Raw genomic sequence first — 15,619 nt, 5'->3', positions numbered from 1 at the left:
ACAAAGAGGATGGTTCAGCTCTGCCAACACTGAAAAACACTCTTTCCTCTGCTGGCCCTGGTGGGAGAAGCAAAGGAGTAGCTGTGCCTTTTCATGGTCCTGCTTGTGAGCTTGCCAAGAAGCTGTGCTAGCCAGTAAAAGAATCTGTCAGTGTTCTGTTATTGCGTTTTTTCCCCTGCCTTATCTATGGGGAAACTCCATTCCCCACACACACACACTGCCCAGTGTTTTCTTTCCTTCCTTCCTTTGCTTCCTTCTATTTATTGTTCTTCCTCCTTCTGCGGAGCTTTACTACGCCTTTCCTTCCCTCTCTGAAGTCCTCTCTCAGTCCCGGAGCTCAGGCGACAGGTGACAAAGATGGGTCTGCCTGCCCCGCTGCACCACCACACCGAGCTGGGTGACCCATAGAAAGGGAGAGAGGGTCCAATTCCGGGGTTACAGCCCATGCACTACAATTTTTCCTTCCTGGGGAATGCCCAGGCACCCTTTAATAATCTCATCAGGGTGTCATTAAATTGACTGAAACACTGGGAGGTGATTTAGGTGCTGTTTTTCGTAAGTTAAGGGATCATATTGAATTCGTTACGGCTTCAAAAGCCACTCAGGTAAGTCAGTTAAACAAAACCAAACAAAAAACACAACACAAAACCAACCCAAATCCCAAAACAAAACAAAAACACGCACAAAAAACCCCTCACGAACTCATAACACTCTGCACCCTCCTCTCTCCCCAACCAGAAAATCCTAATTCTAAAATAAAATGCAAACCAGTTTAAAAGTAAGACTACATTAAAGTGAGGGAGCGGGGGAGAAAAAGTGTCCCCAGCATTTGGCGGCAGCTGTAACTCTCATCTATTCCCGGTGCCTGTTGCCAGACTTTTCAGCCAGGGATGCTTCGTGCCCAGTGGGGGACAGGAGGGTTTGCAGCAAGGCTGACCTTTCCACTGTAGATGCTCAGAGTGTCTTGACCTGACAGCTCGGGCCTCAGATGCTTGCTGACAGCCAGAAACACCCGATACTTTTTCAGCCTCTGTGTCAGCACCCCTGTTATTTGTTGCCTCTCACGGTGTATCACCTCACATGTTTAGCGCTGGCCGGATCCGGGACGTGCTGGGTGCTGCGCAGGGACACGATGCTGTGGCCGTCCCTCTGCAGAAGCAGAGTCAGTAGGTGGAGGTGGGAGGCTGAGGCTTGCAGGGAACCACAGGAACGCTGGATTCTCCAGCACCCTCTATCTCAAGGGTGTCCTATAGTTTCAGTGTTATGTTAAAGACTTCCTTGAGAAACTGAGAAGGGATACCCTGACCCTTTGCAAGTGATCCTCATGAACCTATCTGTTCTTTACATTCAAAAGTGGCTTTGCAAAGTGGCATATCAAGCTTTGAAGGCGTGCATGTGTGTGGTGGTTTAACCCGAGCTAACTATATAACCACGGTAGTCGCTCGCTCACGCTCCCTCCTCCAGCCCCCAAACAGGGGAGAGAATTGAAAGTGAAGGGGGAAACTTGTGGATTGAGATAAACACAGTTAAATAAAATAACGAAATAATATACTACTACTACTATATATAGAATGGAAATAGAATATAAAATAAAAGATACTAAATGCAATTCCTCATGAACTGTGTTCACACCAAGCACCTGGTCCCAAACAGCTGATCCTGGAGAGAGAAAAGATATAAAGGCAGAAAGGCCCAGAGGCCTCTGCAAAAACCACAGGCTGACAAAAGGCTGAACCAATGAAACTCCTGAACAGAACTCGGCCAAAACAGAGCAGAACGTGAACAGGTCTCTATCCCTCACTGGATGATCGCAACTCTCCTTAAAAATGGGATGGAATACTCTTATTGATCAGTCTGGATGTCAGTCAAGCTCTGCCCCATCTAAGCCCTCTTTCCTTGATGCCTCACACATGTGGGCAGAAAGCTCTAAAAGGCCTTGGCTCCCAGACAACAGCAATTAAAAACATTAGGCCTGTTCCAGGATGTTACCTTATTTTTCTCTCACTAAATCCACACAATGACCAAAAAAGAAACGTTTCAATGACAAAAACCAAATGTTTCTAACTGCGTGAGGAAAATTAACTCGCTTTCAGTCAAACCAGCACAATGCATTTCACTCTCTGGTGCTGTGGGTCTGAGGGGTGGCATAGGCTGGGTTGAGGACTGTGCTCAGCAGCTCGGGGGTCACCTGCTTGTTCGCTGTGTGGGTGGCCTGGGGTGTGCAGGAGGAAGGCATTGTGGGATGAGCCCTCTCTCCATAGGGAACGAGCCACAAAATTTCCAAGCGCACCTCCTCATGTTGATATAGCGTGCATATGTCAAAACCAAAACTGCATACGGCTTTCCAGCTAGATGGGGGCAAGCGAGAGTGCTTCACGTGTGACGCGCTCTTCGCTCTATGTCACAGCCTACTGGAAAGTACTTGGAGTAAACACACTTGGGACATATTTCTTTTTGAGATAGATCAGTCCCCCTCCTACTGGCAGTGCTGTGTGATAGATGGGGCTGGTGTGATCTGCCTCTCCCGCTCAGAGCTCACATGGATGGCAGCCCATACCAAAGCGGTGGTGACGTAGAGGGGACATTGCTGTGTTTGGCATGAGAAGTGGTGGGACGTGGTGGCCTCCTTGCCGGAGGGAATTTAATCCCTAGTCATTAACCAAGAATTGTTTGGCCGACTGGTAGAGGGAGCTGAGGGTTTTGCTTGTCTGTGCTTCCAGGTGACTTCTCCTTGTCATATCATTTTGAAAGCCTGCCAAGAAAGCAGTATGTGATCCTAGTAAAAGTCCTTCTTTACATCTCTTGCCTTTTAATACATCTGTTTGAGAGTTTGAAAGCCTTGTTGGGGGGTAGTGGTGTTGACAGCATAAAGGAGGAGGAGGAGGAGTGCAGAGTTGAGTTGAACTGCCATGGCCACTGGTCATATATTGGACTCCTCTTTCAGTTCCCTCTTCATTGCTGTCTAAGGAAAAGATGGAATTTTAACACATCTTCATTAGTCTGAAGGGTAATATGTTCTACTTCCAGTGTACTGTCCGTTTCATATAATCAATTTTAAAGGCAAAAGTTAATGCAATTTATAATTAGTGATAAGGAATTCTAAACCTGGAATTACAGGCATGTGTATTAATGAATAATCCTTCTGTAGGCTCACAAAATGTATATCTGAGCTTGTATAGATTGCTCATGCCACGTAGAATGCGTTAACTTCTGGGTGGACTAAACTTAAAATAACATGTGTTTCTGTCCTGTGAGTAGAAGGGTTGAATTGTGCTCTAAATATATTCACAAGTGCTATTTAAAGAGGATATAGTGCAGAAGTTTAATTCCCAGTGAATTTTCATAACTTATTTCTGTGTACATAATTTAGGAGCTTTGGGTAACTGATTTCCGCACTAGCTCAGAGACAGGCTGAATGAGCCTTTACTTCACAACACGCTGTTAAATTGGCAGAGATTTGCAGGAAAATGATGTTTGTGAGGCTCCATGCAAACTCCTGCTTTCTGTTACAGCGGTGTAATTATTTTACTGGCCCTCAAAATATGTACAGCAGTGGATAGACGTAACAGAAATATCTGCTGTGAGCAGTATGACTGTGAATTCAAATACGAGAGGGGAGGGGGATGATGTGCAAGTAAAACCAGCGATGAGATGATTGGCAGCTGTATTAACAGTGTTATTTTCTATAAATAACTTTGAAGTCAGAAGTTTCTTGTCAGATACATTTGCATAATACTATCGAGTCAAAGTGTAACGCCGTGATCTTTTTTATTTCCCTAGACCAATCCATGATGCGGTCGAAAACGATCACTTGGAAATCGTCCGCCTGTTACTGTCTTATGGTGCTGATCCAACGCTTGCGACCTACTCGGGGAGGACCATCGTGAAGATGACCCACAGTGAGCTCATGGAGACCTTCCTCACAGGTGCGTGGCCGTGTTGCTTGGGGCTCTGCTGGCTGTACTGCTGGGGACGGAGGGGGTACACGTTCCCTGGCCCCCCAAAGTCCCTGCTGCCCAGCGGGGATGGCTCCATGCTGAGGAGCATGAGGGTGCAGCAGCTCCCTCTCTGCCTGCAAAAACCCAGCAGCTGCAGGTGGGAAGCGTAGCCACGCGTAGGGGGTCCTAGTTGAAACTCTTAATAAGTCATAAGGGTTATGCCTCTATCAGATTTGATAGGTAGGGTGTCAGCAGGCTGTGTCAGTGCCTTCACTTTTCTTTTGAAATGAAGATAATAAACTTGCTAGACTGAATAGCTGTTTGTTAAATATAAACATGTTTTCCCGTAGTCTTGCTTTTTATCCTTCTAGTACTCGTCTTTTTGCAACTTCCGCCTCATTTTGTATCTGAAATGCTGTAAACCAACCCATATTAAAGGCTCTTGTCTTTAAATGTCTCCATGTTCTAACATGGTTTTATGTTGTGGGGTTTTTTTCCTGTTACTTTTGGATAAAGACACTTGAATTACTTAATAACTGATCTCTGAAAATGTTTGCAATGTTCATAGTCAATGAGTTTAAGTGTTTATCCACTTACCTGTTTAAATGGTGCAGTGTAGAAAGTGCATAGGTGTATCAGGACTCCAGTCAAGTCCAGTATCTTGGACTTCTTAACATCTTGAGTCCCAGTAGAAAAGAATTAACATCTTCTGAATGTACCTCTGTGGAAAAACCTTTTCCATCAGTTTCTTTGAGGACCCGTTTTGCACCCAAGTTGGTGTCCACAATAACTGTGCAGGGTAAAAAGTGTGGTACATGCTGTCTTTCACAAAAATAAAATACTGCTCTTGGTTTATCAAGCTTAAGGTTGGGTCTGTCCCTGTTAGACCTTGGCTGATTATTTGATGTGATGGGTCATAAACTGATGTGATGGGAGAAAGGATGCAGGAGAAAAGCAAATTCCGGGGATATTAGTGAGAATGGTGTGTATATGCTGTTGTTTGTAGCATGCGCATCAGGTGTGGTTTTTTTTTGACGGAAGGTATGGAGGATGCACAGTTAGACTGTATGACACATGGTCTGCTAAACTTGCCAGCTTTTTGTTCTCATCAGTATGTTTTTGTTGTTGTTTTTTCCTCTCCAGAGTATTTAACTGACCTGCAAGGTCGAAGTGTTGATGACCCTGGTTTGTACTGGGATTTCTATGGCAGCTCTGTGTGCGGTGAGCAAATGTTACCCTTTATTTCTTTGTATGCGGAGACTTTCAAAACACGCAGCACGTGCGGGTGGGGGCTGTTTTGTTTTTATGGTAGAGGAAGCTAGGAAGGAAGCAAACTGATTTTATTTACAGATCACGTTATTGGAAGAAAAAGCAAGACCTGCAACAGTCTCTTCAATGCTGACTTGGCACCTTTATTCATTTTTATTTAGATCCAAAAGATGAATCTGGATTTGACATCTTGGCAAATCCTCCTGGCCCAGGTGATGAAGATGAAGATGGCTTTAGCGATGTCTTTGAATTTGAATTTTCGGATGAGCCTCCCTTGCCATGTTACAACATTCAAGTGTGTCTCTCTCAGGGGTAAGAACAAATACAGGGTTTGGGGTAAAAATAGCTGAGATGATCTGCTTGAGATGGCAGCAGTTTGTGTCTGTGGGGAAATGTGTTTGCATTTATTTAACGTAAATGAGAGAGCAAGACCATAACTGCTGGGCTTTTTAGAAATGAGCTAATAGGAGATGAGGCGGGGAAAGGCTGACTTGTTACTGTGTTTTGAGTGGCTGTGTTTTGAGTGCCATACTGCTGAGCTGAACAAACGATCTCTGAACACAGATACCAGGCATCTTGGTATAACATACAAAAACATACAAACATAACATACAAAAATACAAGTGCTTCTAGCACTTGAATTTGATTATGACGTTTGTAAGGTGTTCCTAATTTTATTTAATGGGCTTTTCTGTTTTGCTGAATGGGCACACTTTTGTGGATTCAAAAATGACACTGTTACAGCTGTTCTAGACTTTGCAGCAAAACTGGATAAAGCCCTGGATCATATTGAACGAAGAAACATATTGCAGAAGATACTATGATACTTAATAATAAACAAAGACCTGGAAAATTTTATCATCCATTATACTGAAGATATAAATTAGCTTCATAAACAGCTGCTGTTTGTCATTTGAACCAGTTTTGATGACAGCCATGGGAAAAATTGTTTTAAATATTCATCACGCAGGAGCGTGGGTTTTAGCATTTTTTTAATTTGAGTTATATATATAACTTAAGTTGTTCGAAGTGGACGAGTACAAAGATTGAATTAAAAACTGTATTCTTAATCTGACAAAACCCCCTCTGTTGACTTGTACTTAATATTGGCATCTCTGTAAGTCAGAGGTGCTGAAATTTCTGATTATAACTCTAAACCATCTCCTAACTTGCTAAATGGGAGTTGGGCTCAGCCAGGTGAACCTTGACCTGTGTGGGCAGCTGTCGGGATGGCTGCTGACCCATGTGTGTGCTCAGGAGCCTGGGGTTTAGAGGCACCAGTTGCCCCTGCACGCCTGGTCCCCCTCCTTCCCCAAAGCCGTGGGCAGCCGTTTGATGAGTAAATATCTGTTATATTTCCCCCCCCCCAGGCTATGGCCTCGACTTCAGGGGGATTGTTTTTGTGGGTACGGTCGGGGAGGGTTTCTCACATAGCGGTACGGTGAAGAATCAAGAAGCCTGCGGCTTAATGTTGGTTATTAGAGCTTTTTTGTCCTTCGCTTCCACAGACCGCGAAACTGGCTTCTGCTCTCGGACGTGGTGAAGAGGCTAAAAATGTCATCTCGCATCTTCCGCTGCAACTTCCCCAATCTGGAAGTTGTCACCATCACGGAGGCAGAGTTTTACAAACAGACTTCCCTCAGCCAGTTGTTCTCTTGTGCTACGGACCTTGAAGCTTTTAACCCGGAGAGCAAAGAGCTTTTGGACTTGGTAGAGTTTACAAGCGAACTCAAGACTTTGCTCGGCTCCTCGCTTCACTGGTTGCATCCGCACGAGGACCCTCCCTTTGACATCCTCTGGTGAACCATCAGGCCGTTTAATGTACAGTGCTCTATACAGTTACTTCTTTATGTATATGTGTTCAAATGCAATTGTTTCTGTAAAGAAAGGACACTATTAAATATAAAAATATCTTTCCTTTATATAAGAGATCTGAATTCCAGTTGGACGGATTTTGGAAGAATTTTTTTTTAACTTCAATCAGTTTTTACAAAATTGTTATATAACGTTTCTTTAAATGCACACAGGCTTTGGGATAAGTTTGTTATTACTCGGAACACGGTTTTTTTTTTAAAGAACACACCCACACATTGACTTTGTTTCATACAAAGCACTGATTACACAGAACATACTTTTTCTAGGTGATGTGATCAAAGTCATGTGGCTTGTTTGGGAGATAGAATTCGGTAAGGCACTTGGTGATATTATTTTTGGTTTTTTGTTTACAGAATTACCTGCTTTGGCCAGGTAAGCACTATTGAATATAATTCAGTAGTTTGTAATATAAATTAAACCATATCCATACGCATCAACTAATTGTAAGAACTTTTATATCCTAATTTAAAAGCTGTGAAATTTAGTTTTCACACATCAAACCGGATTGTTTATATATGTTTAAACATTTTATGCTCTTTATTTAAAGAAGACTTTGAACTATTTTTTCTGTACCTTGTAAAATATTGAAAAACTAACATATGTTGAAGTTGCTTGAAACTGTACATAAACTAAATTTTCTGAATTGTGTGTTTATGTTTGAGATCTGTGTTTTAACTTTGTAAGTAAATCTCCTGCCTTTGTATTTATATTTTACAAAAATTTTCTTAAAGGCAATAAAACTGTTGAGAAATGAAGAGGCTAAAGTGACTCCCATTAATTCCGTGCCTGGTTGCAAAATGAGCTCCGACTCATTAATGTTTATTGAAAGGAGGCTCCGCAAGCGGTTCCTGAAGCGGAGCAGCACTGGCACAGGTGCTGGCGAGCAGCTGATGAAATCTGAGGTACAATCTGCCTCAGCTTTCTAAATTCAAGGTTACAAGAAAACATCAGGCAGGCACCTTTTGTGGGACAGAGGTTTAGAAGCGGTATTCACAATACTTTCTGCATCGCCTTCTGGTTAGAGAATTGTGAATAGGTTCAATTATTTTCCCTTCTTTGTCATCATTTTAAGTTGAATTGACTCAATTATTTTTTTTCAGTGGTGTCTGCAGAGGGGAAGAAAATACTACGAAGCTAAATGCTTTAGTTTTAATGTAGAGCCTTAAAGCTGTGAGCACCTTTTGGAGGGATCTAAAGGGAGAGTGAACAGAATGTGACTTTTACATAGCTTGAGAACTTGCACCTTAGGAGGCTGAGCTCCCTGGGCTTGGGCAAGCCCTCTCTTAAGGGTTTGGGTCTGCCCTTTGTGGAAAGAAGTTCTTGCTGTGCTCTGAGTTTTGCTTTGGGGCTGTTTTTAACAGTAGTGTGGCCTGTGATAGCCAAACGCTTCAGCTGAGACTTGTAAATCGTGCTGCTCTTATTAGGGCCAGGACACCCACCAAAAGGGTCTTGAGCAGAGCACTTTGTACATCTGAGGAAAACACCTGGTAAAAGTTTCTCTGTGGAGCCGGAAAACTCAGAGGTTTTGATTAATGGTCAGTGTACTGCAGGCTAAGTCTTTGCTCTTGGGGGAGCTGAAGAGACGGTGTGAATTACCCTGGTCCTGAAGGTAAGGGAGAAGGATGCCTTGTTCCTGAAGGTGCCCCAGAGGGAAAGATGCAGAGGTGATGCCTCTTGCGGTGTGTTGCCAAACGCTTGTACTGTGTGGTTTACTGTGGGAGTGCTGCAGGGAGTCAAGGTGGTTTTGTAGTTGAGCCAAGAGATGAAAGAGGGGTCCGATGGCTGCTGCTGGCAGCTGAAAGTCCTATTTCCACACAGGACAGGGAATTTTTAGTCCTAATACAACCACCGACATCTCTGCCCAGACTTTGGATAAGGATGATGATGGTGTCTCCTGTACAGCTTACACACACACCCTGGGTTTCCTTTAAGCCAACCTTCAGATCTGCAAGGAACTGAGACACAGACATCCCTACTCTCCAGTGCTGGCTGCTTTTACATCCTGATTTTCTCCAGAAGCAGAGGAGGGCCAGAAAAATGAAGGTAAGGGAGGACGTTAAAGCAATTGTTACAGACACATTTATCTGATCAGCTGCAAAATGCTTGGATGGTTTGAGCTGAGCATAAATCAGCTTCATACCATGTCTAGGGGTGCATGGCAGACACCTCACTTTTTGCCATGCCCTGCAGGCAAACAGCAGATTGATGCAGCTTCCACTTTTGGCCAGCTCCTCAATGATCCTGAGCACGTGCTCCCCAAATGTCTGCGCTTAGTCAGCTTTCCACTATCTCCACTGAGTACAGTTGGGCCTTCTCCATGCTGGCGCTGGCATCCGTGCTGAAATACAGTAACAGCCTCATGCTGTTGTAATGCAAGTGTGTGCCTGCCCCAGGGCCCGTCGTCTGTGCTCTAAAAATAGGGCTGTGGCGGGGAACACCTGATCGCAGTCCTGTCCCTTGACATAATGCAATAATTTTATCTTCTAGGATGTAATTTTTAAAGAGACTTTGCTGTGTGAGGGTCCTTGAGAGAGCACGGAGGTTTCAGTGAAGGAGGAGGGCAGCATCCTGTGCTGCTGGGTGCATGAGACTGGCTTGGCTACTCCCATTCTGGAAGGTTTGGGAGAGGCTGTCATGGGATGGGCTGGCTGCACGTGTAGTTTTATCATAGAATAGTTTGGGTTGGAAAGAACCTTCAAAGCCCATCTAGTCCAACCCCCCTGCCATGAGCAGGGACACTTTCAACTAGATCAAGTTGCTCCAGAGCCCCGTCCAGCCTGGCCTGGAATGTCTCCAGGGATGGGGCATTTACCACCTCTTTGGGCAACCTGTGCCAGTGTTTCACCACCCTCATTGTAAAAAAATGTCTTCCTCATGTCTATCCCGAATCGCCTCTCTTCTAATTTAAAGCCATTACCCCTCGTCCTATCGCAACAGACCCTTCTAAAAAGTCTGTCCCCATCTTTCTTATAGGCCCCTTTTAAGTTCTGAAAGGCCACAATAAGGTCTCCCTGGAGCCTTCTCTTCTCCAGGCTGAACACCCCCAACTCTCTCAGCCTGTTCTCACAGCAGAGCTGTGCCAGCCTCTGATCATTTTTGTGGTCTCCTCCGGCCCCTCTCCAACATGTTCATGTCTTTCCTGTACTGAGGCTCCAGAGCTGGACACAGGATTCCAGGTGGGGTCTCACCAGAGCAGAGCAGAGGGACAGAATCACCTCCCTCAACCTGCTGGCCATTCTGCTTTTGGTGCAGCCCAAGATACGATCACCTTTCTGGGCTGCAAGTGCATGTGGTTGTGCAGTAGGTGAGCCAAGGGAACAGTTACCTTGGGGAGAGGAGCAATGGCAGCATGCCTGCAGGGAGTGAACTCTGTGACAGTAAATGTAGGCAGGGGAGTGGAAACACCGGCTGCCTTGACAGCACCGGGAATGGCCAAATTCTGCATGGCATAGAGCCGGGGACTGAGCTGGCTCCAACCAGCATGGCAGGGCAGGGCTCGGAGGGGGCCGATGTTCAGCATTTCAGCTTCTGGACTCTTGCTGCTCTCTTTTAAAACACTTTCCTGTGCATCCTCCTTGGACCAAAGACACTCGCTTCATACCGCTGGCATTGCTCCAGGTTAATAAAAAACGAGGAAACAGAAACGCAGCCTTTGGGGATGGTAAAACCCTGCCAATCCCATGTCCTGCTTTCTGCAAGGTGAAAATGTGGTGTTGATGCTGTTGGGGCCCAAGCCAAGGTGTTTCCTCGAATTTCCCCTGCTTATCACTTGGATTTGCTTGGCTGGGAGGTTCTGCTGCCTGGTGGAGGTATTGGAGAGCCACTGGTGCAATAGGGGAAAACCCTATCTTCAGCTGGAGCTGGCAGGTGAGCCTCACTGAAGGGAGTTTCCTTTGTCAAATTTTACTTTGTGCTGGCTGGGAAATCCCGGGAAATCCCGGGCTTGGGGCTGGCTGCCTGACAGGGCGATGGAGTGGGAGGGGAAGCCACAGCATGGGCAGTGTTGGGAGGTTTCCCCCAATATAAGCGATGCTGCTGAGGACAGCAAAATGTTGAACTTCTCCTTTGCCTTCTTGCCTTACCCAAGAAGACTGGAGTCTGCATAGTGGGATCAGCCCTGAGAGTTTCCCATCTGAGTTATTTCTCCCTGTGGACTTTCTTCTTGTTTCTTCTGCTTTGCTGTTTTCTCCCCCTTTTGCTCTGGTGGCCTGGCTGGACACTTGTGCCAAAGACACTGATACAGTGGGTGGCAAGCAAGGCACAGAGGCGTTTGGTCCTTGTTTGTGCTCTTTGGGGAGCAATCTGCTAAAGGGAGAGCCTAGATACCCACTGGAAGACCAACCCAGCTTCTAGTTTTTAGGATCAGAGGAGCAGAATGGAAATTGTCTTAAAAACTACTCCCAGGGGCAGTGCTCACGCCATGAATCAAAGAGTTTGGAGCTGACTCCTCCCTTCATTTCTGTGCTAAGTAACGAAACTATGGATGAGACCCATCATTTGTGCATTAATATGAACAAGGTGTCAGGGAGTGGTAAATGCAGGCATCTGCCATTCCCAGGCTCTGCAGGGCTGCTGGTAAATATTCAGCATAATTTCTTCAGTTCGTACAGGAAAGAGGCACACATTGCTACTTTAAACTTGTACAGATACAAGCTAACTGAAAAAAATAGCATGATATCTGTTTAAAATTGTTTGCAGAACATCATCTTTTCATTTCAGTATGGGTCAAGTGTTGGTAGGAGAGGGCTTGGTGCCACTACACAAGCCAGAAGAGTTGAATGCCACAGTTGTGAAGACATGTATTAGGTCTTTTCTCAAAGTGCTTATTCGCCATTGCATTTCTGCTGGAAGGAGGGACAGGAGAAGAAAGTGACGGGAATCCAGCAACTTTCACTTTGTGAGCTTGTAATGTTGTCAGGAGAAAAAAAAAATCCCCAAGTAAATCTGAAGAAGATGAAGTTGTCTTTAAATACCATGTCTAGATGTCCACACTGTCTTCCCACCTACATCAGTCTTGTTAGTTCTGCATTTCCTCCTTAGTGTGCTTTGCATGGGTTCACTGTGATTGCAGAGTGAAAAGATCGTATTTTCCTGCAAGTTAAGTGTGATGGATCATTAGGAGCAACGCTGCCTTCTCCCCTTGGGGGTGAAGGCAGCGTGCTGTCTGTTCCTGGTTTGCCAGCCCTGAAGCAAACCTTGTCCACACCATGTGCACATTTTGCTCCAGCAGACCGATGTGACCGTAGATGGTTGCTCTCTTGAGCCAGGTATGAACCACAAATCTGTCACTAAATAGATTTTCCTTTTGTTGTCACATTAATTTGCAACTCATTAATAGTGACAGCAGTGAGGTACTGCACTGATGCAGATTTGCATATTCATGACCAACTTATTATTAAACAAATAAGATTTCCCTAGCTGAGGAAGCACCCAGAGTAATGCCACATTGTGCATTATATCAGCCTGGATGTTTTATTTTCTCTTTAATATGTTAATAGATGCAAGGGGTGCTCTTTTTTTTTTTTTTTAAGTAAATGTGCATCTATAAAATAACACGTAATTTAAAATATCAGAATCGTTTAAACAGCAATCCATTAACAAACCTGCCAATAATTGAGAAGGAATACCTATTTAATGTTCAAATCAATTAATCAATTCTAACTGCTGGCTTTGCTGCCTAATGACCATAACGCAGGCAGTACCAGCAAGGCACAACCAAGTCACTGTACCAGTGAGGTGGGCGAGGGGCAGACAGCTGATCCCGTGTTTTATGGTGCGTTACGGTCAAATGGTTTGGTTTTCATAGTTGCTCGTGTTTCTTTCCTGGCTCAGCCCTGGGGAGAAGGAGGCCAAAGCTCCAGCCCTCGCTGGTGTCACAGTAGCCCCACGGCAGGGACACTGGGGCTGGTGGCAGGTGGTCGGCAGCGTCCTTCTCCACCGGTGCAGTGGGGAAGGTGCATCCCTGTTCTGAAGCAACTGGGAGGAAAAGCCACCCAGAGATCAATAGCTGCTCAAAATCTGCAGGCAGGAGGAAAGGGAGATGCAGGGTGTGGGTCTGACCTGTAGGTGGGTGTTTTGGTTTGCTTGCTGGTCATGGAGGCAGTCCTGCCCCACAAAGTAGTATGACTTTTTTCTGTCAGGCTACTGAAGACTTGCTGATAAGCATATCAAAACCCTCTTCAGATCCTTGCTGCATCCATATTTTTCATTTGTTTTTGGCTCTTTTAACAATTTGTAGGGTAGTGAGCATAATTACATGTGTGGGAACCAGCTGGTTATTGTGAAGTTCCCCTCAGTCCCCAGGTTTTTTTTCCTGGCTTGACTTTTCAGAGGCCCTTGACAGCATTGCCTAACCATGAGGCCAAACGCGGTTCTTCCCCATCCTGCTGTTTCCCTATGAGTCACAAGCCACCCCTTTTGAATGGCAGGTCTGTGCCCCCAGCCTCAGGAGCTCCTGTTGCTAACTGCAAAGGGTGTATGGCCCTGCAGGGACACAGCTAAAACTGAGGCTAGTGAAAGGCAGCCACAAGTCAGCCCAAAGAGTACACCCCTGCAGGTGCAGAGCAGCGTAAGGCTGTTTATAAAACCTGTGTACAGCAACCTCCCAGTGCCCTTCTCCAACAGGGAATAATTTCGTTTCCTGATGTGGGATCTGTCCATCTGCTCTCTCGGGTCCTTCCCTGGCACACCGAGAGGTGCCAGTGGCACTGTATCATGATTTCCACTGCTGAGAGCCTGCAGCCATTTCCACGCTCTTAGGATGTAGAGGGTTAGGCAACACATGTGGCAGATGCTCCTGATGTCAGAGACAGTGTTTAGTATTTGTAGCTGTCGAAATTTCAAGGAAAAGGGTCCCTAATGAAAACCCTTTTCCAATATGCCATAAAACTCCTGTTTAAGTAAAGCCTACACGAAGGCAAGTCCTGACAGGCCTCCTGAAATGAAAAGGGCAGATTATTTAACAGCTGATCAACACTAATAACCCTTGGCAAATACTGTATGCAAATTTAGCACTGGAGCCAATATGTGCCGAAGGGACTCTTCTCTAACAGCCTGGCCTGGCTGCTCTCAAATCCCCGCTGTTAATCACAGAGCCCAGTGCTGGGAGCGAAGGAAACCTGGGCTGTGACCGCCATGTGTTAAGTCAGTGGTCTGTGTGTGCTTTTTTAGGAGACGTTCCTTCACCATCACAGGAGTCTAATGGGTGTTTGGTGTCTGAACGCTTGGTGAGACCAGGCTTGGGCTCCCTTGCTGAGAATCAGAAACTGCTGGCATAAAGCACTGAAGCAACTGAAACAAATAGTTTGAAGTTGGATATCTTACCTCCCTTGCTTCGTGACACCTATGGGGAAATACCAGTTTTAAGTACCTTCGTAATATGCCAGTCTACACAAAAGAAATCTCTTCTGAGTTGGCCCAGCCCCTGGGCAGGGTTAAGCATGGGATGGGAGTTGAGTGCAGAGTGGAGTTCATCCTCCTGGCCCCTAGGTCCATGTTATGAGGGTGGCTTTTTAGCTGCTCAGCTGCCCTAGCTGACTGGGCTTCGCCAGCGCAGGGAGCCTGCCTGTGATACCCGCTGTCTGCTGCGAGCACCTGGGGACTTGGGGCTTCTGACCGCAGGGTCAGCTCAGCAGGGCAGTGATTGTGATAGCTACGTGATAGAGCAGGGCCTGTCTCAGGGGTCACTGCTGCTGGATGGGGTGGATCCCTTTGGGAATGTCCCCTGCACCCCCACGACCTGGTTGCAGTCACCCAGCAAGATCCAGACACAGGAGACTCTCGGGGTGGGGGGGTGCAGGGTGGGTGAGCATCCCAGCCCCCTGCAAGGGGAGGAGGCAGTGCTGCCTGGCCATAGGAGCAGGACAAGGGGTCAGGGATGGGCAACGAAGTGTTGCCCTTTTGGTGGCAGTGTGGCTTTACCTTGGTTCAGAAAGATGGGTGAACCTGTGCCTCCCTCTGGAGCCTGGATGCTTAGCCCACCCACCAGCTTTCCAAGCAGCTGTTAACAGACTAGTGACCAAAAGTGCCTGGTCCCCAAGGGGTTACCTTGTCTGAAATGGCTGCCATGCCCAAAGAGCCAGCGTGTCTTTGATTACCACTGTTTTCAAAGGCTCAGGAGTGAGATTGATTAGCAAAGTCAACAAAGAGATGCAAATATGCTGCAGCAAAAAGGTGCCTTGTTAGTTTTGGGAATCAAGGTTCTGAGTAGCCGCAAGCAACAGCTCTTGCTGTTGGGAAACATTAGAGAAGGGAGGGTGTGTTATTCTGGAGAAACCAGTGGCTCAGACCAGCTCATGTCTCTGTGGACACAACGCAGCGTCTCTGTTTTCAAGGTTATTTAATAGTAAAACAAGTGCTGTCAGGAGGAAAGCAACCCGCTGCTGCCCAAGCAGGCTTGGGCTTTTTTGTGAGCGCAGCAGAAGCCGTGAAAGGGGCAGCGCAGGCTGGAGAAATGCAGAAAACCCCTTCCCGGGCTTATTTCTACAGCTAAATGTCAGCTGGAAATGACAGACTTGTGCTCAGCCCATGTTTGACTT

At 46.0% G+C, this 15,619-nt stretch overlaps 1 protein-coding gene across 6 annotated transcripts in view; it reads left to right on the top strand.

The window, feature by feature from the left end:
• BCOR (BCL6 corepressor) overlaps nt 1-7,837 on the top strand; it is an 82,065-nt gene extending 74,228 nt beyond the window's left edge. For all 6 annotated transcript variants that reach the window (XM_082073586.1, XM_082073588.1, XM_082073590.1 and 3 more), the window contains 4 exons: nt 3,781-3,926; nt 5,082-5,159; nt 5,369-5,519; nt 6,716-7,837. In XM_082073586.1, the coding sequence (XP_081929712.1) occupies nt 3,781-3,926; nt 5,082-5,159; nt 5,369-5,519; nt 6,716-7,010 (670 nt within the window). In that variant the 3' untranslated portion in view covers nt 7,011-7,837. The remainder of the gene's footprint in view (nt 1-3,780; nt 3,927-5,081; nt 5,160-5,368; nt 5,520-6,715) is intronic.
• The last annotated feature ends 7,782 nt before the right edge of the window (nt 7,838-15,619 follow it).

This window comes from Streptopelia decaocto (genome assembly GCF_964273445.1).
Source record: "Streptopelia decaocto genome assembly, chromosome: 1".
Classification (NCBI taxonomy): Eukaryota; Metazoa; Chordata; class Aves; order Columbiformes; family Columbidae; genus Streptopelia; species Streptopelia decaocto.
This window is presented reverse-complemented; position numbering and strand designations above follow the sequence as displayed.